The following is a 22,730-nucleotide window of genomic DNA, read 5'->3' as shown; positions in this document are numbered from 1 at the left end:
TCCTTGCGCTTACCGGGGGAAACCCTAGGACCAGTCGGGGCAACAACGTCATCGTCGTTGCATTCCTTCTTGAAGGTGCTGCTTGTTACCTGGCGTATCAGAGTGCTTGCAGCGTGGTGAGAATTCATCGGAGGGTGCAACAGCTGCGGGACAACTTTGTTTTCATCGATCTGACCAACTTTCTTTGTCTTTTATTTCATTTGAGTTTTTTTCTTTTGGGCGTGATTGTGCTGATGCTCCAGCTGTTGTACCGTGTGGTTGCTATATTAATGTAGCGCGGCGAAAGCCTATTTCGAGGAACTATATATTTTTTTTTTGGCGGAGTCGAGAAACTATATACTAATTGTGTACTTATCCTTAATGCGGCACAGTAAAATTATATTTTAAAGGACCACTGGATTGTTACTAACTAGGTAGAAAACATGTTGTGAAAAACTTAAATTAAGAAAGCATGGTTTCATAATACAATCAGCAATAAACGGTTTACACATAATTCCGTAATACATGATATCAACCCGTTGCCAAATGCAATATAAATGAAACATTGCATACACGACCATCTTAACACAAGGGGTTATCTTAGGTGATAGCGATAGAGAAAATATATTTAGGTATATATGAAGTTGCATAGCAAGAGAAACGGCCTAAATAACAAAGCAAATCAGGTGTGGATGTAGGACATCTGAATAACGAAACAAATGACCTACATGTTCTTTTTAGGCTTCTTTTACATTATTATTTTTCCATCATTGCCCACTGATCTCCTTCTCATTGAAACTGGATCCTGGAGCGCTAATAGCAAGATCAAGTTGTTTAACTCAACAATCAGTTTTACGATTGACATGGACATACCATTTAGGGTACCCACTCCACCATTACTATACTTGGTTGGCTCATTATGAAGATGGCCCAACACAGCTAGCTTGACAAACTGGATCCGCATATCAGAAAAATTTGGAGTACAAGAAAAATGACTCTAGAATAACCCTTGTAAACTCTAACATAGTTACATATATAAAGCCAAGCAGGAGTACCCCTTAGACAAGTTAGATTAGATTAGAAAGACACAACTCTGCCTACGGAGGCTCCCTTATAGCACAATTATGATCATATACCGGATTGCTAGTAGGATGTAACGATCCTCCACCAAGAGATCGTGAACCTCGGTAAACTCTATGTTTGCTAATCTCGCTCCCGAATTCTCCCACGTCGCCTTCTTCCCAAAACTCAGATCTATACTCTATGGGCATTGCCGAGGTTACCCCTCGTCATTGGCGCCGTATGTGAAAATTTGCAAGGACTAGATTTCATTATCCGGGCGCGATCTCTAATCAATCATTGTCAACAGCGGCCAGGATGGCATCAGGGGCAGGATTTAAGGCCAACACCATCCCCATGACAGGCCGATTGAACTGCCAGAATGGGAGTTTTCGACCGCGCCGTGGTTCCCGCTCCAATCCACCCAGAACGATGATGTCAAGTTCATGCTGGACTCGGCCGTGCTTCGTGTAGAATAAAAAGGATGGATCGAGTAGACTCGACGACTAGAGGATCCAAAGGAAGCAGCCATTGCTAGCCATCTAATCTCTCTCTTATTTATTATTGTTATCAATTCTTTATTTTATCCGGATCTCACTCTCCTACATGTCTTTGGGCTAATGGAGTCAGATTAGTTCGAAAGAGAACGTCGCTACGCCAAGGATAAAAAATGGGAAAATTTATGGGGAGGCGCCGTATTGTTTGCTCCGTGTGCGGCGGTGCATTAGGATTAGTGAAATGGCATCGCGCCCTATAGGAACCGCGCCGCTCGCACTTTTGCCCCTTATCTCCTTACGAGTTTTCTCGGCCACATAGTAACTCTCTCCCTCAGAGCAAGTCCAGCAGGACCCCCAAATTTTCCTCCCTACATCTCCATGTAGGGAACACCTCTCAATAGATTTCCTCCCTACATATTGTCCACTTCCAGCAGCTCCCCTATATCATCTCCCCTATATCACATTTACATATATTTAAACAATATTTCATAACTAACTTTGTAAACGGTTAATTTTGGAACCGTCATAATTCGGATGACTATATTTCAGAGGATAGTTTTCCAACGGTATTATTTTCAACGGCTAGTTTTCCAACCGGTATTATTTCTAACGGCTAGTTTTCAACTGGTATTATTTCTAATCAGCTAGAGAGAACTATGTGCATAGGTGGTTGCGCATGATTTTTAGGGGTAGTGAATAAAACTCCACCTTCTCATGTTCTGACAACTAGCAGCCAATACATTGCATGATAACTACCATTACAGGTTTGCAGGGACAACAATCTCAAGATCAACTCACACAGGTAGGAACAACATGGAAAGCAACATTGCCCTGCAGCAACACCCAACAAATGAATGTCTTAATAATGCACAATAACATACTGTGGTAAATAAAGATATGGAGAAACATAACACAATTCACATAAAAATAAACCATACCCAACATACAACGAATCATAATATAGAAGACAACTAACAAAACAGGGGTAGCAAAAAACCCAGCTATCATGGTCTAATACATATTGTCCTAGTATTGCACGTAAAACCAAATCACATAGGACAAGAGTGAAGACAAATACATGATATAAACAATGATGCACGCAAGAACCGACACCATACCTAAGAAGAAAGGACACAACCACATGACAAATCGATGCCCCGATAAAAAGTACGGTAGCGAGTGGGATGTATGACATCTCTTCTAATGACATCATAAGAGGAGCCTAAGGAGGTCAGGAGAGAAGGAGTAGATGAGTAACTATGGTTGCATCATCTATTATCTTTCCTAGCTGTGAAGTCTATCAAGAATCAGAAGAAATCATGGTATACGATTTTTCTATAACATTACAATGATATACGGTGTTCCTCTTGGTATTTAAGTCAATCATATAACCAGTATCATTAGCTTATTCTTGCTTATGAAGAAAACCATAATTTCAGTAGAAACAGAAGGATTTTTTTTTCAAACAACATATTTAACACATTAGTGAATATCGTAGAGGCCTTCTCTACTGTTTACCCAGTAAAAAGAATGCTGCAGTGAATCTTAGGTTGTAAGAAAAAAAATAGCTGCAAAAAACCTCGAACATTTATACCATTTTCATAAATTCAAAGAAGAAATCTTAGTATTGAAATTGGATTTTTAGAACACATTCGATAAAATTGAGCACTTTGCACTTATAGATATCCTCGAAGCTAAAGTTTTTGGATAAAAATGGGTAAAATGGATAGAAATGATTCTTGCTTCTAGTTCCTCTGCTGTACTTCTAAATGGAGTACAAGGAAAGAAATTTTATTGTAAAAGAGTAGTGAGACAAGGTGATCAACTATCACCATTACTATTTGTTTTGGCAGCTGGATTACTACAATCAATTCTTAATAAAGAATTGCAGCAAGGGAATCTGTCCTTGCCCATACATTTCCATGCCTTCCGAGACTACACTATAATACAATATGTTGATGACACACTGGTAGTAGGCAAAGCAGTTCCCAATCAACTTGTTTGTTTGAAATCCTTCCTACCTATGGTTTTAGCCACATACTCACCCAAAGAATAATTCCATTCAGTTTCAGTCTAAGAGCATCTCTAACAGAACCCGTAAAAGCCCTAAAATCAAAGAATAACTACTAGTTTACGGGTTTGGGCCAAAAAACGAAAGCCAAACCCGAAAAAAGATTCGAGACAGAAAACCCAATTTAGCCTATATTTGTAGGGGTCGAACGAGTGAACCGAACGTGTGGATCCATATCTAGGGCACTGTGATTTTTTCACCTCAAGCAACCGCTCAGTCTCTCGCTCCTCCCGCGTGCCGCAAGCGCACTCCGCAGCCACCACCGCCAGATTCGGCGGAGCTCGGCGAAGCGGAGCTAGCGTAGGTTGCCCCACATCCCACCCGCGGTTCCTCGCTCAGCTCTGGATTCTGCCGCCGCCGCGTCGTCCGAATCGAGGATGAGCTCGGCTGACGAGATCAGTGATGTCGATCTGTCCAATTCGTCAAGCTCGGACGATTGCGAACTCGACAAGCTGCTCCATGACGACGACTTGGAGGTCACCATCCTCCTTCTCTCCATCAAGGAGCTGGAGGACCGCGCGAAGCTACTGTATCGGACGCGCGGCTCGGTGATTGCCCGGAACCACATCCAACAGAATCGCCTCCTCGGCCACGAGCAACTGATGGATGACTACTTCGCCAAGGTAGCTACCTATCCGCCACATCTATTCCGTATGAGGCATCACATGCGTCGTAGTTTGTTCATCACAATCGTGAAGGCATCCGAAGCAAACTCAAATTACTTCAAGCAACGTAGAAATGCTGAAGGCGTGATGGGTTTCAGCCCCTATCGAAAAATCTCGGCTGCCATGAGGGTGATTGCGTATGGCATCCCTGTGAATTGCACCGATGAGTATCTTCGAATTGGTGAAGATACAACCACGTAGTCTGTGCGTTGGTTTGCTCGCATGATTATCAACTTGTTTGGGCCAACATATCTTCGAGCTTCCAATGAAGATGACACAAAAAAATTGATGAAGATAAATGAGAAAAGAGGCTGGCCTAGAATGCTTGGTAGGGTTTTATTGTATGCGTTAGACATGGAAGAGTTGTTCTCGGGCATGACATAGACAATATAGTGGGAAGAGCAAAGATGCCATCATTGTACTTGAGGCCGTCGCATAACAAGATTTGTGGATTTGACATTGTTTCTTTTTGTTTGCCGGGAACACTCAATGACATCACCGTGCTGCAAAGATCCCCTTTATTTGCGAAACTAGTAAATAGGGAAGCACCCACTTGCAATTACATAGTTATGAATAATGAATATACAGTGGGGTACTATCTAGGATCAAGAGATAAGATATAAGCTGTGAAGTGAAGTCTGTGAAGGATCAGAGATAAGATAGAAGCTGAGTTTGCCAAGGCTTAAGAAGCTGAAGCTGAGTTTGCCAAGGCTCAAGAAGCTGCTTGCAAGGACATTGAGAGAGCTTTCCGTGTTTTGCAAGCAATGTTTGCCGTTGTTCGGGGTCCAGCTCGGTTTTGGGACGAAAAATCCCTTGTGAACATCATGAGATGTTGTGTGATTTTTCACAACATAATCATCGATGATGAAAGAGGGTTAAGCTTGCCTGCTTCTATGACAACGTTGGCACCCGAGTCAACTCCAACGGAATCCCGATCGCATTGAAGCTTTCTTTGAAACGCATCGGAAGATTGAGAATGCCACTACCCATGTAGCTCGTTTATGATCTCAAAATGCACCACTGGAAGCGACACGGCCGTCGCCAATGATACTACCATTCCATTCATTTATGTGTGAGATAAATCATTGTTGAGACATTTGTTTATTTTTTATTATTATTATCTGTTGTAATAATTTGAATGACTATTGTGTTCTGAAAACTATTATTTGATTAATTATGATTGATTGTTATTTCGGCTCGTAAACACGAGTTCGGTGAACTGAACTCGGTGCTTTCAGTTCGCGTGTTTACATGCTCAGTTTGAGATGCTCGGTAACTGAATATGGCATGTAATACTTTCCGACACACAAAACAACAATGAAATTCTTTTTTATATACCAGCATACTCCCGCGTCGCCTCCCGCACTGGGCGACTCGGGCGGAACCCTAGTGCCGCCGCCACCGCCTCCCCCTCCTCCGATCTCCCTCCTCCCTGCTGCCGCCGGCGTGCGCGTGCGGGCAAAGCTCGTGAAGCTCTCGGTGGCGGCAGGTCTCCCTCTCGCGTCGCACGCGTGGAGGTGGTGCTGGATCTGCGGCGGGGACATCGGCTGGCGGCGGGGCTGGTCGGTGGCCAGCGTGGTGGGATCCAGGGTGGGATCCGGGGCGGCGGCCTCGGGCGGCTGTTTCTGCGGCGCGTCGCGCCGGCTGCCTTGGCAAGGGTTGCGGTGGCCGGGTGAGGCTTCGGCGATGCGGCCGGCGGCGGGGGTGACTCCGAAGGCTGCGGATCCGGCTTCTTCGTTGACGTGGTCGTGCCTGGTGGTGGTCGGTCCTCTGCCCCCCTCCTTCCGGCGGCTCACGCCAGTTTTGGGGGTGGCGGCGGACGACTCGGCGATGGGTTTGTGGTCGGTGGCGGCCTCCTCTTCCGCCGATGAGGTCGACCGCGGGCGGCGGCGAGGGGGCCTGCTGCTCTTCCTTATAATGGTTGCAGTCCTAGGGTTTCTCTTGCGCCAAGTGAAGATCGTTCGGATGCTTCTTCTCACCGAGTTTGCTGGATTGTCGTGTTCCGGAAGGCCCTGCCGGCGAAATTCATTGTGCGATCAATGCCTGAAGATTGCTGGATTGGCTGTTTTCGGTCGCGCACCCATGTTTTTTATCTGACCGTTTGGTTTCGAGAGGAGCGCTTGAAGCTCTGCTGGCTGTTAATATCATGGAGCTTGTTTTCTTTCCATGGTGCTGGCGGAGAAGGTCATGAAAGTCAAGATTGGTGGAAGAGCAATGGTGGTCGGATCTTGGTGGTGAGATGGAACTGGCTTGGTGTTCGGGGCTTCACAGCTGCGGTATGAAAGTGGGGGTGACAACACAGGTGAAGTTCAGAGTCCTACCTTTCAGGGTGAAAACCCAAGGTCCGGCAATGACCTTGTTTGAGGCATTGTTTTGAGAGCAGGGCTATCTTCAGGGTGAAAACCTAAGATCTTTGATCGGGCGACGACGGTGTTAGAGCACTGTTCCCTTCTTGAAGGCGTCGTTTTTGGAGATTCTGTATTTTAGGTGTTGTCTTGGCTGTGGATGTATTGCTGTTGTTAGGCCCAAGATACTGTAGCGGGACTTTTGTTTCTTAGTTTTTTTTTTACTGTGTGCATCCGTAGTGCCATTAGGGTGGTGCGTTATTGCAGAGGCTGGGTGTAATTGATATCTTTTAATATTAATATATTCCCTTTATCGAAATAAAAACCCCAACAACGGGACCTACAGTACGTTTTTCCTACTAGTACGGTTCCGCACGGCTATGATCGGTATCCTCGGGGCGTACGTACGCAGGAGTCCATGATTACTTGCACGATTTGCTTTGGCAATATAAGTTGTCCTTCTTTCTAAGATATGTATTATTAAGACGCCTTCGTGGAAATCGAGTTTTCCCTTTATCCGTCATTGTTTACGTTCGCCATGGATAAAATCTCGACCTCGTCAAGATGCTTGAAAGAGAGCACGGCGACGCTCAGTCTTGAGGTGATAAACTACCTGCAGTTAAAGGGCGTGAACGCCGGCGATTATGTTAGCTCCCGCGTCTTCTCAGTTGGTGGCTACGACTGGGAGATCCGGTTCTACCCTGGAGGAATAGACGAGAAGGATTGTGCCGGCAAGGCCTCAGTGTTCGTGTGGTTTCTCGGCAAAGAAAATAAAGATGTGGGCGCCAAGTTCACGATGAGCATGCTGGAGAACAAGACCAAGGCACAGGTTGCCAGCTTCGATGTGAGGAAGCGCTTCTTCAGGAATCCAGAATACAGATGCTGGGGTTTCCCTGAATTCGTCGACAAGTCCAGGCTCGAATCGCTGTCGCGCTGCGGCGACGGATGCTTCACGATACTGTGCGTACTCACCGTCAGTCTGGAGTCGTCGCCGCTGGAGCTTCCCTACCACTTTGAGCAGATTCTCCGGGACGGGAGAGGTACCGACGTCGTGTTCGGTGTGGCTGGCCATGAGTTCGCTGCGCACAAATCTCTCCTGGCCGCCCGATCGTCGGTCTTTGGTGAGCAGTTTTTTGGGCCCAAGGCGGAGAAGGATATGCTGCGCGTGGAAGTTCTCAACATGGAGCCTGCCATCTTCGAGATGATGCTGCACTATATCTACACGGACTCCCTCCCGGATTGCGAAGATGAAGGAGGCTACGGTACCGCGACAATGCAGGATTTACTGGCTGCAGCGAGCAGTTACAAGCTAGACAGGTTGAAGATAATATGTGAAGACGAGTTACGCAAAAGGATCGACCAGGAGACCGTCACAACCCTGTCCGCGTTAGCAGATCAGCACGGCTGCAATCGGCTCAAGGTTGCATGTGATAAGTTTGTACCACCATCCAAGTAACATGGCTGCATGCTGGTGTGGATTTCTACATGTTTAAGGAGCTACTAGTTGTTTTCTAATTCGTACAGCATTTACTTTTCTCCCAACAGAAATTTGTTTTGGTCCGTGTCCAGGTCACAACTAACATCATTCTTACGATCCAAATCATCCTTGTTGCTCTTGCGTCCACGTGTATCACGTTTAATTGATGTCTGAAAAATTTCGAAAGCGATATCGACCCGAGAAAAAAAAGGAGGCAAAAGAGACTAGCAAGCTAGCAGCCCATAGCCCCATACTCGCCCAAGAAGTAAGAACATACGGTTTCCAAGTCGATTAAGCGTTATGTGAATTCTTTACTGGTAGTTAATAGTATTAATTTTCCTAGGAAAATTTTGTCTTACAAGTTTACGGTAGGCTCACTAATCAATTCACAGCATGTGATACCTCTGTTTATATATAGCATCACTCCAATACGAAATCTATACCAGTAGTGATGCAAAAGAAAATTGACATGTCATTTCCAAATCCTTTTAAGATTTGAGCTTGGATCAACTTCTTCTTCTCGGGGTCTACCTTCTGGACTCGAAGCTCCCCACTCCAAAGGCAAAGGCCGACAATCCATCATGAAGTGCTCCTTAAATCCATCGGTCTCCAAAATGGCGCCTAGGACTTGCGGTGATGCCACAAACGCCAGACATGCCTCCTTGAGCTGCTTAGAGCATGTCTAACAGGCCTTGTATAACCCGCCAACCCCGTAAAATTCCGGCGGGATACGGGGCAGGCGCGATTTGGGGCGTCTAGCAGGCCCCGTATTCGGGTCAGTCCGTTTCGGCGGAATACGAGGCCCAGGAAATCGGCCCATCGCCCCGTACTTATACTGGGCGCAGGTGCGAGGGAGGGGTTAACCCCTCACTCGCAATCCTACCTTCGCCGTGCGCCGCCGCCTCCTCCATCCTTCTCCGACGAGAAATTACTCGCTCCCCCGCACCGCATTCCACCCCATCTCCGGCATGGACGTCCGCCGCCGCAGTACCGCCTCGCCGGCGAGCGGATCGAAGCGATCCCGCTCGCCGGACAACGTGGAGGATGCGTGGCGGCGCCAATGCAAGAGATCCGCCGCCGGGAGCCGGCGTGCGGCCTGCAGGTACGCCGGCGCCGCGTACGTCCCGCCGAAGCTCGTTGACTTCGCGGCGGGCGGGCGCTGGTACAACGAGGATCCGCCGATGAAGCCGATGAGCGGGCCCAAGTTCGACGAGTGGCGCGCCGACTGGGAGCGCCGCCGCTGGGCGAAGGAGGCTTGGAGCAGCGGGAGCACCAGCGCTGGAGGAGCTCCGCTCGCCGGCGAGGAGGAGGAGGCCCCCGACTTGTTGAAGGAGCTACGACAGTTCCTCAAGGACGACGCCAAGAGGAAGAGGGCGGAGGAGGAAGAGGTGGCGGCGGCCATCGCCGCCGCGAAGGAGGCGGAGTTGCGGGAGGCGGAGGCGGAGGCGGACTCGTACCTAGTCGACCTCCCCGAGTAGGATCGCGCATTCTGGATGTAGAATCGTTGATCCGTATGTATGATCCGTAGTATGATCAATGAAATTGAACTTCCCGGGGTTTTTATTTTTGAAAATACGGAGCGAAATACGGGGTCTGCTAGACGGAATGGCTCTTCCGTTAGCAATTTTTCGATACGGGGCGAAAAAGCTGCGAGATACGGGGCAGAAATATAAGGGGCCTGATATGCTCTTACACGGTTTTGACCGTATCCATATTGGTCATGTCGCACAGCTGCTCCTTGCAAATCAGCATCAACCTATCCACCCCGTACCTATCCGCCGCAACCAACAAGTGTTGCATCACCGAGACGTTGAACTGCCCTCCTTGAACTTGGCTTGGTGGCAACGAGTCTGTGTAGATATAGGGCGCGTTTGGTTGCCTGAGCCTAATTCGTGGCTCATTGGCGCAGCGGTGCAAGTACACTTGCCCGTTCAGAACGAGCCACGAGCCGAAATCGATCTGTTGTTTGATAGATCGGGCTGCACCGGCTGGGTCAAAAAAGACTTTCTTTTCGTTTGCAGCCAAACCCAAATCTCGATGGAGATGATATTAGGCCTATTTGGTACCATCCAGACATGTCTAAGGTTAGCTCTTCTCTACGACGGGTAGCCTTACCATGCTCTCACCTTCCATCACACAGAAATCACAGTTCATGATAGTTGCAAACTTACGAAGCATAGCAGTTCACGAAATCATCTCTAGCTACTACGAATTGCAGTTTATCATAACGGGATCGTTCAACATACGGGGATCGAAAAGGGATTCGAGAAACAGGAGATCATAGGGGTTCTTCTTCTTCTTCACTTCTTCTTCATTTCTTCACTTCTTCTCAGATGATGGTGTTGCCTCTAGCTTCCCACTTTGTGTCTGGACACTCTTGCCTCTTCACCTTCCAGGCATCATTGTCGCCTGCTTCCACCCCATGGTCGGTCTCTACTTCATCAAAAGTGACAATCTCTTCGAAGAACTCATCCTCGCCCCAACCTAGAATCCAGTTGTGAAGAATGCAGCAAGTAAGGACCAGCTTTACCTGAGTGTCAAACGTGTGGAGCAGTTTCTGGTCAAGGACCTTGAACCTGTTCTTCAATGAAGCAAAGGCCCTATCAATGGTGACTCTAAGGCTTGAGTGTCTGAGATTGAACAACTCTCTCGCATTCAGAGGCCGGTGCTTCGCAGAGAACTCGTTGAGGTGGTACCTTGTTTTCCTGAAGGTAGGTAGAATTCCAGATCGGCATGCATATCCAGCATCTCCAAGGTAGAACTTATCGTCAGAGATTTGCAACCCATCAGGACTTGACAAGCTGTCGACCAGGATGCTCGCATCATGAGCTGAACCCTCCCACCCAGCAAGCACGTAGGTGAACCTCATATCGAAATCCACAGCTGCTAGCATGTTCTGGCTGGTGTAGTGCTTCCTCCCGTGGAATGCTGCAGACATTGATCTCGGTACCTTTGCAGTGACATGAGTACCATCAATAGTCCCAATGCAATCCTGTAAAAAAATATAGCACACAGTTATGTTTCTGAAGGTATCACACATCTGATAGGTAGAAGGAACATGATTTTGTACTCACCCTGAAATAGGGGAACCACCTGTAGCTGTTCTTGATCTTGGTTGGTGTGTTCATTGATGCTGACTTGATCATTTCACCTATGAGCTCTCCAATTGCGTACATCACCTGCTGGAAGTACCGAGAGATAGTCTCCGTGGATCACTGAATGTGTTATGGATGACTCTGAACCTCTGGTTATGACCGACGACATGAAGAAACATTGTGACTTGTTCTTCGACAGAGGTGTGGATGCTATCAGTCAGCAGTCCTCTATCCCTGAACGTTTTCACAAGTGCATAGAAAGGGTCTCTTCTCATCTGTAGCATCTGGATAGCCTCTACGTCGTTGCAGTTGTAGATGTTGTTTAGGTTGGCAATCCTCTCCTGATCTCGTGGTAACATAGGTCCGTAAGTCACACGAGGATAAGCAGCATGCCTAACGGCTCTCTTCTGCACCATCAGGATCCAGGCGTGTATGCAAATGATGAGTTCTGCGGCATGATGCCCAAGCTGGAGCTGATCGGTCTACTCAAACAAGATCTATGCATTACAAACAGTTTTATCGAACCCAAGAACATGAATCTAACACTACAGTACAGCAGATGAGTTTCCCCTTACCTCCGTCATGGCGGACGATGGACACGGTTGAAAGCCGCCGCAGATGTGCGCAGGCTCCGCCGCGGCTAGAGAAGAGGACCCTGGTCCGGCGCCGGAGACCAAATGGAGATGAGCGCTGCCAGATCTGGGTCGCCGCCGCCGCCGTCGGTGCGAAATTTGGGGGAAGGAAAAAATTGGGAGGGGGCTAATGGAGAGGGTAACCGAAGAGGGAGGTTACCCCTACCTTTGCCGCGCTACGCCGCTGGGATTTCGGCTTCTCCCACCATGCCGAGGCGGAGCTCCCGCGCGAATGGCGTTGTCGATTTTCGTCTCGCCAGGGCCTGGCCCTGGAGAAACTGTCAAACCGGTCATTCCTCCGAGACCTGTCCCATGGGTGCTTTAAAACCCGTGCAATGCAAGAACGCGAGTGCGTCCAGGGAACCAAACGGCCCAAAATTTGTTGGGCCGATGCGAGCCAAGGGGCGCCCAGGCAACCAAACGCGCCCATAGTGTAGAAGCATACCAAAGATGGCCGGATCCACGTCGATAACCTTGACACGCGGCATGTCCTTCTCCATTATCGGGCCAAAGGATTAGAGCATCTCCAGCCGCGTCCCCCAAAGAGTCCCCCAAAGGGATTTGGGGCGCGCCGGACAAAAAATGCGTTCCAGCCGCGTCCCCCAAAGCCCATTTTGTCCGGCGCGCCCTGATACGGTGTCCGGTGCCCCGAGCCCGTCCCCGTCCCACAGGGGACGCACCGGGCACGCCGGACACAACGAAAAGCGAGGCGGGGAGTGGCGGGCCCAACCCGTCAGCGGCTCGGAAGGCTAAAACCCCGTCGCCTACCTTTGGTCAAGCGACGTTAATGACGTCCCTGTTTTCCCAGGCGACGCAGGGACGCGTCTCGTCGTGCATGGCCGCGTGGCCGTCCGCGCCGACATTATTGCGTGCAACCACCCGCTGCTGCCGCTGTTTAAAAACGGCCTGCAGTTCTCACCGCTCACAAACCATCTCGTCACCGCCGCCTCCCCCCTCCCAGATCTTCTCCTCGCCGCTCCATGAACGACAAGGACGCCTGGAGGGGCGACCTCGACGCGGCGATCGCCATGTCCATCCGCGACTCCGGCAAGCCGCTGGCGACGAGGCAGGACCAAGCGGCTTGGTGAAGGACGAGCCCGTCGACGAACCCGTCGACGAGCGCGTCAAGCAGGAGGTCGTCACCGACGACATGTACAACTTCCAGTAGTACTACGACGCCTCCGGCCGCCGCAAGTGGTTCTAGATTAGGTTTAATTTAAATTTAGTCAAATTTCGTTCGAATCTATGTAATATATGGCAAGTTTGGATGAATCTCGCTTAAGTTTAAAATTTGCGAAATTTGGTTTGGGGGACGCGACTGGGGAGCGACGTCCCCCAAACGCGGCACGAACGAAACACGTCCCCCAAACGCTCAATCCGGCGCGGTTTGAGGACGTTTTGGAGGACGCGACTGGAGATGCTCTTACCCATGGAACACGGGCGAATGCGCTGCCAGGATAGACCTGGAACTCCCGGCTATGGACTCAGAACGTAACATATGCGCATGTCCCATCCCCTAGCAAGCGCTCCAGGTGGCTGGGCAGCTCCAGCGGTGAAGACTCGTTCTGGAGGACGAGGACGCAACGTATGGCGAAGCAGCCGTTGCCGACTTGCGACAACTTGGACCTCTCGACGAAACGGGGGTAGCCCACACTAGAGAATCTCCCCGGCGAAATGACATGCTTCCTCGGGCCAAAGCTAGAGCATGTCTAACAGGCCCCTCAAAACATGCGCACCCCATATAATTCCGGCGGGATAGGGGGTGTGGGCGTTTCGGGCCGTCTAGCATGCCCCATATTCGGGCCGGCCCGTATCGGCAGAATACGGGGCCTATCAAATCCACCCCGCCACCCCCTACAAATACAGGGTGAAGGTGCGAGTGGGGGTCCAACCCCTCACTCGCAACCCTAGCCCCACCGTGCGCCGCCGCCTCCCCGCACCCACTCCGGCGAGCAATTCGCACGCACGGCCCGCCGCATTTGCACCGCCGCCGGCCATGAGCGCTTCGCAGAGGAGTAGCGTCTCGCCTGCCGCCGGATCGAAGCGATCACGCGAGCCAGCGATGATGGAGGAGGCGTGGCGCCTCCACTGCAAGTTCTCCGCCGCCGGGAGTCGGCGTGCGGCGTGCAAATATGCCGGCTCCGACCGGGTGCCGCCGAGGCTTGTCGACTTCGCGAAGGGCGGCCGCTACCACAAGGTCGACCCGCTGCTCAAGCCGATGAGCGGCGGCGAGTTCGGCAAATGGCGGAGCGCGTGGGAGCTGCAACGCTCCTGGAAGGCGCCATAGGAGAGGATCTCCAGCGGCGGAGGAAGAGGAGGCGCCGATGAGGAAGAGGAGGCGCCGGGGGAGGACCCCCTTTTCTTGGAGGCGGTGGCCACGTCCAAGAAGGAGGCCGCCGACAAGGCTCGGGCGGAGGAGGCGACGCAGGCCATCGTCACCGTCGAGGAGATGAAGGCGCGGGAGGCCGCCGCCACTGCCCAAATCGTCATCCTCGACGACTAGGTGCCATTGTAGAAGTCGCGATCCAGTAGGATCGCGCAATTTCGTAAATTCCTATCTATGATCAATGTGATGAACTCTATGAATTCTCCCAGGTTTTGCAAATTTTACAAATACGGGGTGAAATAAGTGTTCTGTTAGACGGAATGGTTCGTGCGTGATGAACTATGATCAATTTTTCTGATACATGGCCCTGTACTCGCGATACGAGGCGAGCAAATAAGGAATCTGTTAGACATGCTCTAATGGTGCCTGGCCCTCTTTCGCGTGCATGCTCATCGTGTACTTGAGGCTCACATCAAATGCTTAGCTATGATAGGTCAGGTAGGACGAGGTGTATCCAGAGGTGGAACATCATCAAAAACTCGGCAGAAAACATATCGGGCGAAAGAGCAATAGATGCGTTTGTTGATGGAATCCGAAGAAGGGACTTAGTCGAGGATTTAGGAAGGACTAATCCGAAGACAATAGCAGCACTTATGGAAATAGCGAATTGCTGGGCAGATGAAGAAGATGTTGTTCACAACAAGCGGCATAGGTCGCCTGAGGACGACCGCAGCCGAAATAATCAAAATAGACGACGATTCTCTTGACAGTTTTTCGATTACGATGGTCCTGGCCAACTATCGGCTAGCTTCCGAGCAACTAGTGGAAATAATAATCGAGACGATTACCAAAGAAGCAACGAGCAGCAGAGCGATCAACGGGACACTCCCCGTCCAAACAGACAAAATAACGGGCCTAGGTTCCAGAGGCCATATGTATCACCCAAGGATCTCCTAAACGGACCATGCCAAATGCACTTTTTCCTCGATAATAATGGGAAGAGGCAGTCAGGGTATCTGCAGAAGGACTACCGAACTTTCTTAGCACTGCATAGATATGCAGGGCATACCAACGCGCAGGTAATAAACAGGAACCCCTAGGGGCCAAGGAGTGAGATTCACCTTCCACCTCCACCCGCAATCACGGATGAAAATCGACATCAGTTGCAATTGGCGGCACCTCCAAGCAATGGTCCTTACATCGACACCAATGGGGCGGTCTCGATGATTCAGAAGGGCAGGCCCTCCAACAGAGCTCAGAAAGTGATTTCGCGACAAGTCTTTATGGCAGAAAAGATGCCTCCACCAACAATCGAGTACCTGAATTGGTCGGGGAAGGACATCAGATTTACCATAGCGGACCACCCGCATCAAGTTCCACGACCAGGGCAATCTGCCTTGATCTTACATGCGGTAATCACAGGATTCGACTTTTCGCGAGTGTTCATAGATGGAGGCAACAGTTTAAAGCTCATGTATGCAGACACATTGAGGAACATGAACATATCTTTGGCAAATCTAATACCAACTGACACGCGTTTCCATGGCATCACAACTTGTCAGGACCTGCTAGAGCCTGGTGGACTAGTGCCCGTGCGATGAATGCGGGACAAATGATGACTTGGGAAGACTTCAAACTCAAGTTCAGCAAGTACCATGTGCCCCAGGGTTTGATTAAGAAGATGAGGGATGAGTTCCGCGAACTCAAACAAGGAAGGATGTCCGTGGTGGAATACCATGACAGATTCCTCACGCTGTCTAGGTACGCCCCCGATGAGACCGACACCAACGAGAAGAGGAAGCCCTTGTGGACTCTGCCATCCAGATGGAAGGAAAGCTTCACCAAGCCAATGAGAACCGCAAGCGCGGAATGATGAACCAGAATGGACCCAGCAATGCACAGAAGTACCGCAATAATTCACCTGGAGGATTTGCCTCAAGACCCAACAAGCCACCTGTTTCAACGTTCCGTTCAAACTTCAACAACAATGTAGGACACCCGAAGCCCGGAGGCAACAGCAACAACAACAACCACAACAACAACAACAACCACAATGGTAACAACAACAACCCCAACACTGCCCCCAGGACTAGAAGCAATGCCGTCCCCGTCACCCCAAAGGACAAGTCAACAATGACTTGTTATGAATGTGGAGTTGTGGGTCACTGATACGTCTCCAACGTATCGATAATTTCTTGTGTTCCATGCCACATTATTGATGTTATCTACATGTTTTATGCACACTTTATGTCATATTCGTGCATTTTCTGGAACTAACCTATTAACAAGATGCCGAAGTGCCGCTCTCGTTTTCTGCTGTTTTTGGTTTCAGAAATCCTAGTAACGAAATATTCTCGAATCGGACGAAATCAACGCCAAAGTTCCTATTTTCATCGGAAGCATCCAGAACACCCGGAAGGACCGGAGGGGGCCACGGGGCCACCAAACCCTAGGCCGGCGCGGCCAGAGGGGGCCGCGCCGCCCTATGGTGTGGCCCCCCGTCGGCCCTCCTCGCGCCGCCTCTTCGCCTATATAAAGCCCCTGGATCGAAAACCCGATACCAATTGACGAAACCCACGTAAACCTGCCGGAGCCGCCGCCATCGCGAAGCCAAGATCCGGGGGACAGGATCTCTGTTCCGGCACGCCGCCGGAGCGGGGAAGTGCCCCCGGAAGGCTTCTCCATCGACACCGCTCGCCATCTCCACCGCCATCTTCATCACCGCCGTCGCTCCCATGAGGAGGGAGTAGTTCTCCATCGAGGCTCGGGGCTGTACCGGTAGCTATGTGGTTCATCTCTCTTCCATGTACTTCAATACAATGATCTCATTGAGATTCATATGAGTTTGTATCACTACTATCTATGTGCTACTCTAGTGATGTGTTATTAAAGTAGTTTTATTCCTCCCGCATGTGTGCAAAGGTGACAATGCGTGCACCATGTTAGTACTTGGTTTATGCTATGATCATGATCTCTTGGAGATTGCGAAGTTAACTATTGCTATGATAATATTGATGTGATCTATTCCTCCTACATATGCATGAAGGTGACAAGTGTGCATGCTATGCTAGTACTTGGTTTAGTAGCGTTGATCTATCTTACACTAAAGGTTACTTAAACATGAGCATTATTGTGGAGCTTGTTAACTCCGGCATTGAGGGTTCGTGTAATCCTACGCAATGTGTTCATCATCCAACAAAAGTGTAGAGTATGCATTTATCTATTCTGTTATGTGATCAATGTTGAGAGTGTCCACTAGTGAAAGTGTAATCCCTAGGCCTTGTTCCTAAATACCGCTGAGTTACTACTGCTTGTTTACTACTACTGCGTTACTACTGCTGAGTTACTACTGCTTGTTTACTGTTTTATCGCGTTACTACTCGCTGCAATACCACCACCATCAACTACACGCCAAGCACTTTTCTCGGCACCGTTGCTACTGCTCATACTTATTTATACCACCTGTATTTCACTATCTCTTCGCCGAACTAGTGCACCTATTAGGTGTGTTGGGGACACAAGAGACTTCTTGCTTTGTGGTTGCAGGGTTGCATGAGAGGGATATCTTTGACCTCTTCCTCCCCGAGTTCGATAAACCTTGGGTATCCACTTAAGGGAAACTTGCCGCTGTTCTACAAACCTCCGCACTTGGAGGCCCAACACCGTCTACAGGAAAGGAGGGGGAACGTAGACATCAAGCACTTTTCCGGCGCCGTTGCCGGGGAGGAAAGGTAAAAGGCACTCATACTACGGTCTCGTGTAAAGTATTTTTCCGGCGCCGTTGTGTGTGTGCTCAAAGCTATTTCCTTTAGATCCTGCAATTGCATCTTGTTGTTTCTTGTTTACACTAGTTTGGCATAATGTACAAGAGTGAGCTTCTTATTCTATTTCCTGATTTAAAACTTGGATTGTTTGATGCGAAAATTAAAAAACCTATAAAATCTTCTTTGCATGCTGGTAGTAATATTAGTATGAACGCTTTGAACACCATTGTTGATAATGATATAGAAAGTTCTAAGCTTGGGGAAGCTGGTTTTCATGATATTTTTAGTCCCCCAAGCATTGAGGAGAAAATTTTCTTTGATGATACTTTGCCTCCTATTTATGATGATTATAATGATAGTGGTCTTTTGGTGCCACCTACTATGGAGAGTGAATTTGATTATGATTACAATATGCCTCCTATATTTGATGATGAGAATAATAATGATAGCTACTTTGTTGAATTTGCTCCCACTACAACTAATAAAATTAACTATGCCTATGTGGAGAGTAATTATTTTATGCATGAGACTCATGATAAGAATGTTTTATGTGATAGTTATATTGTTGAGTTTGCTCATGATAGCACTGGATATTATTATGAGAGAGGAAAATATGGTTGTAGAAATTTTCATGTTACTAAAATGCCTCTCTATGTGCTGAAATTTCTGAAGCTACACTTGTTTTATCTTCCTATGCTTGTTACTTTGCTCTTCATGAACTTGTTTATTTACAAGATTCCTATGCATAGGAAGCATGTTAGACTTAAATGTGTTTTGAATTTTCCTCTTGATGCTCTCTTTTGCTTCAAATACTATTTCTTGCGAGTGCATCATTAAAACTGCTGAGCCCATCTTAATGGCTAAAAAGAAAGAACTTCTTGGGAGATAACCCATGTGTTATTTTGCTACAGTACTTTGTTTTATATTTGTGTCTTGGAAGTTGTTTACTACTGTAGCAACCTCTCCTTATCTTAGTTTTGAGTTTTGTTGTGCCAAGTTAAGCCGTTGATAGAAAAGTAAGTACTAGATTTGGATTACTGCGCAGTTCCAGATTTCTTTGCTGTCACGAATCTGAGCCCACTGCCCTGCAGGAAGCTCAGAAAATTATGCCAATTTACGAGCATGATCCTCAGATATGTACGCAACTTTCATTCAATTTGAGCATTTTCGTTTGAGCAGGTCTGGTGGCCTAATAAAATCCATCTTTACGGACTGTTCTGTTTTGACAGATTCTGCCTTTTATTTCGCATTGCCTCTTTTGCTATGTTGGATGAATTTCTTTGATCCATTGATGTCCAGTAGCTTTATGCAATGTCCAGAAGTGTTAAGAATGATTGTGTCACCTCTGAACATGTTAATTTTTATTGTCCACTAACCCTCTAATGAGTTGTTTCGAGTTTGGTGTGGAGGAAGTTTTCAAGGGTCAAGAGAGGAGGATGATATACTATGATCAAGGAGAGTGAAAGCTCTAAGCTTGGGGATGCACCCGGTGGTTCACCCCTGCGTATATCAAGAAGACTCAAGCTGTCTAAGCTTGGGGATGCCCAAGGCATCCCCTTCTTCATCGACAAATTATCGTGTTCCTCCCCTGAAACTATATTTTTATTCCATCACATCTTATGTGCTTTTTCTTGGAGCGTCTCGTTTGTTTGCTTTTGTTTTTGTTTGTGTTTGAATAAATTGGATTACATCATGCTTGTGTGGGAGAGAGACACGCTCCGCTGGTTCAAATGAACACATGTGTTCTTAGCTCATAATATTCATGGCGAAGTTTTCTCTTCGTTAAATTGTTATATGGTTGGAATTGGAAAATGATACATGTAGTAATTGCTATAAATGTCTTGGGTAATGTGATACTTGGCAATTGTTGTGCTCATGTTTAAGCTCTTGCATCATATACTTTGCACCTATTAGTGAAGAATACATAGAGCATGCTAAAATTTGGTTTGCATAATTGGTCTCTCTAAAGTCTAGATAATTTCTAGTATTGAGTTTTGAACAACAAGGAAGACGGTGTAGAGTCTTATAATGTTTTCAATATGTCTTTTATGTGAGTTTTGCTGCACCAGTTCATCCTTGTGTTTGTTTCAAATAAGCCTTGCTAGCCTAAACCTTGTATCGAGAGGGAATACTTCTCATGCATCCAAAATACTTGAGCCAACACTATGCCATTTGTGTCCACCATACCTACCTACTACATGGTATTTCTCCGCCATTCCAAAGTAAATTGCTTGAGTGCTACCTTTAAACAATTCAAAATTTATTACCTCTTATTTGTGTCAATGTTTTATAGCTCATGAGGAAGTATGTGGTGTTTATCTTTCAATCTTGTTGGGCAACTTTCACCAATGGACTAGTGGCTTCATCCGCTTATCCAATAATTTTGCAAAAAGAGCCGGCAATGGGATTCCCAGTCCCAAATTAATTAACAAAAATAGACACTCCTCCATGGTATGTGATTGTTGGACGGCACCCGAAGGATTCGGTTAGCCATGGCTTGTGTAAGCAAAGGTTGGGAGGAGTGTCATCATAATAAAACTAAAATAAAAAGGTACTCCTTCATGGTATGAGATTGTTGGCAGTGCACCCGAGGATTCGAGTTAGCCATGGTTTGTGAAAGAAAGGTTGGAAGGAGTGCCATCCAAAAATAAAATAAAATGGGAGCCGCTCTTTGAAGGTTTGTCTGGCAAGGGGGTTAGAGTGCCCACTACCATTCGTTGACAACAACATACACCTCTCAAAACTTTATTTTTATGCTCTCTTTATGTTTTCAAAATCAAAGCTCTAGCACAAATATAGCAATCGATGCTTTCCTCTTTGAAGGACCATTCTTTTACTTTTATTGTTGAGTCAGTTCACCTATTTCTCTCCACCTCAAGAAGCAAACACTTGTGTGAACTGTGCATTGATTCTTACATATTTGCATATTGCATTTGTTATATTGCTTTGCATTGACAATTATCCATGAGATATACATGTTATAAGTTGAAAGCAACCGCTGAAACTTCATCTTCCATTGTGTTGCTTCAATGTCTCTACTTTGAATTATTGCTTTATGAGTTAACTCTTATGCAAGACTTATTGATGCTTGTCTTGAAGTGCTATTCATGAAAAGTCTTTGCTTTATGATTCAGCTTGTTTACCCATGTCATATACATTGTTTTGATCACTGCATTCACTACATATGCTTGTACAAATAGTATGATCAAGGTTATGATGGCATGTCACTCCGTAAATTATCTTTGTTATCGCTTTTACTCGCTCGGGACGAGCAGTAACTAAGCTTGGGGATGCCGATACGTCTCCAACGTATCGATAATTTCTTGTGTTCCATGCCACATTATTGATGTTATCTACATGTTTTATGCACACTTTATGTCATATTCGTGCATTTTCTCGGAACTAACCTATTAACAAGATGCCGAAGTGCCGCTCTCGTTTTCTCGCTGTTTTTGGTTTCGTAAATCCTAGTAACGAAATATTCTCGAATCGGACGAAATCAACGCCAAAGTTCCTATTTTCACCTGAAGCATCCGAACACCCGGAAGGACCGGAGGGGGCCACAGGGCCACCAAACCCTAGGGCCGGCGCGGCCAGAGGGGCCGCGCCGCCCTATGGTGTGGCCCCCTGTCAGCCCTCCCCGCGCCGCCTCTTCGCCTATATAAAGCCCCCGGATCAGAAAACCCGATACCAATTGACGAAACCCACGTAAACCTCCGCAGCCGCCGCCATCGCGAAGCCAAGATCCGGGGGACAGATCTCTGTTCCGGCACGCCGCCGGAGCGGGAAGTGCCCCTGAAGGCTTCTCCATCGACACCGCTGCCATCTCCACCGCCATCTTCATCACCGCTGCTGCTCCCATGAGGAGGGAGTAGTTCTCCATCGAGGCTCGGGGCCGTACCGGTAGCTATGTGGTTCATCTCTCTTCCATGTACTTCAATACAATGATCTCATTGAGATTCATATGAGTTTGTATCACTACTATCTATGTGCTACTCTAGTGATGTGTTATTAAAGTAGTTTTATTCCTCCCGCATGTGTGCAAAGGTGACAATGCGTGCACCGTGTTAGTACTTGGTTTATGCTATGATCATGATCTCTTGTAGATTATGGAGTTAACTATTGCTATGATAATATTGATGTGATCTATTCCTCCTACATATGCATGAAGGTGACAAGTGTGCATGCTATGCTAGTACTTGGTTTAGTAGCGTTGATCTATCTTACACTAAAGGTTACTTAAACATGAGCATTATTGTGGAGCTTGTTAACTCCGGCATTGAGGGTTCGTGTAATCCTACGCAATGTGTTCATCATCCAACAAAAGTGTAGAGTATGCATTTATCTATTCTGTTATGTGATCAATGTTGAGAGTGTCCACTAGTGAAAGTGTAATCCCTAGGCCTTGTTCCTAAATACCGCTGAGTTACTACCGCTTGTTTACTACTCGCGTTACATACTGCTGAGTTACTACGCTTGTTTATCGTTTACCGCGTTACTATCGCTGCAATACCACCACCATCAACTACACGCCAAGCACTTTTCTCGGCACCGTTGCTACCGCTCATACTTATTTATACCACCCGTATTTCACTATCTCTTCGCCGAACTAGTGCACCTATTAGGTGTGTTGGGGACACAAGAGACTTCTTGCTTTGTGGTTGCAGGGTTGCATGAGAGGGATATCTTTGACCTCTTCCTCCCCGAGTTCGATAAACCTTGGGTATCCACTTAAGGGAAACTTGCCGCTGTTCTACAAACCTCTCGCACTTGGAGGCCCAACACCGTCTACAGTGAAAGGAGGGGGAACGTAGACATCA

General features: G+C 47.6%; 1 protein-coding gene across 1 annotated transcript; it reads left to right on the top strand.

The window, feature by feature from the left end:
- The first annotated feature begins 7,154 nt into the window (after nt 1-7,154).
- On the top strand, nt 7,155-8,072 carry LOC124671301 (BTB/POZ and MATH domain-containing protein 1-like). The gene has a single exon (XM_047207692.1). The coding sequence runs from the start codon at nt 7,155-7,157 to the stop codon at nt 8,070-8,072; it is 918 nt and encodes a 305-aa protein (XP_047063648.1).
- Nucleotides 8,073-22,730: the final 14,658 nt, after the last annotated feature.

The sequence above is a fragment of the Lolium rigidum genome, chromosome 7, assembly GCF_022539505.1.
Source record: "Lolium rigidum isolate FL_2022 chromosome 7, APGP_CSIRO_Lrig_0.1, whole genome shotgun sequence".
NCBI lineage: Eukaryota > Viridiplantae > Streptophyta > Magnoliopsida > Poales > Poaceae > Lolium > Lolium rigidum.
This window is presented reverse-complemented; position numbering and strand designations above follow the sequence as displayed.

Excerpts from the sequence above, each read along its gene's own strand:
- LOC124671301 (XM_047207692.1), top strand. The coding sequence starts at position 7,155 with ATGGATAAAATCTCGACCTCGTCAAGATGCTTGAAAGAGAGCACGGCG.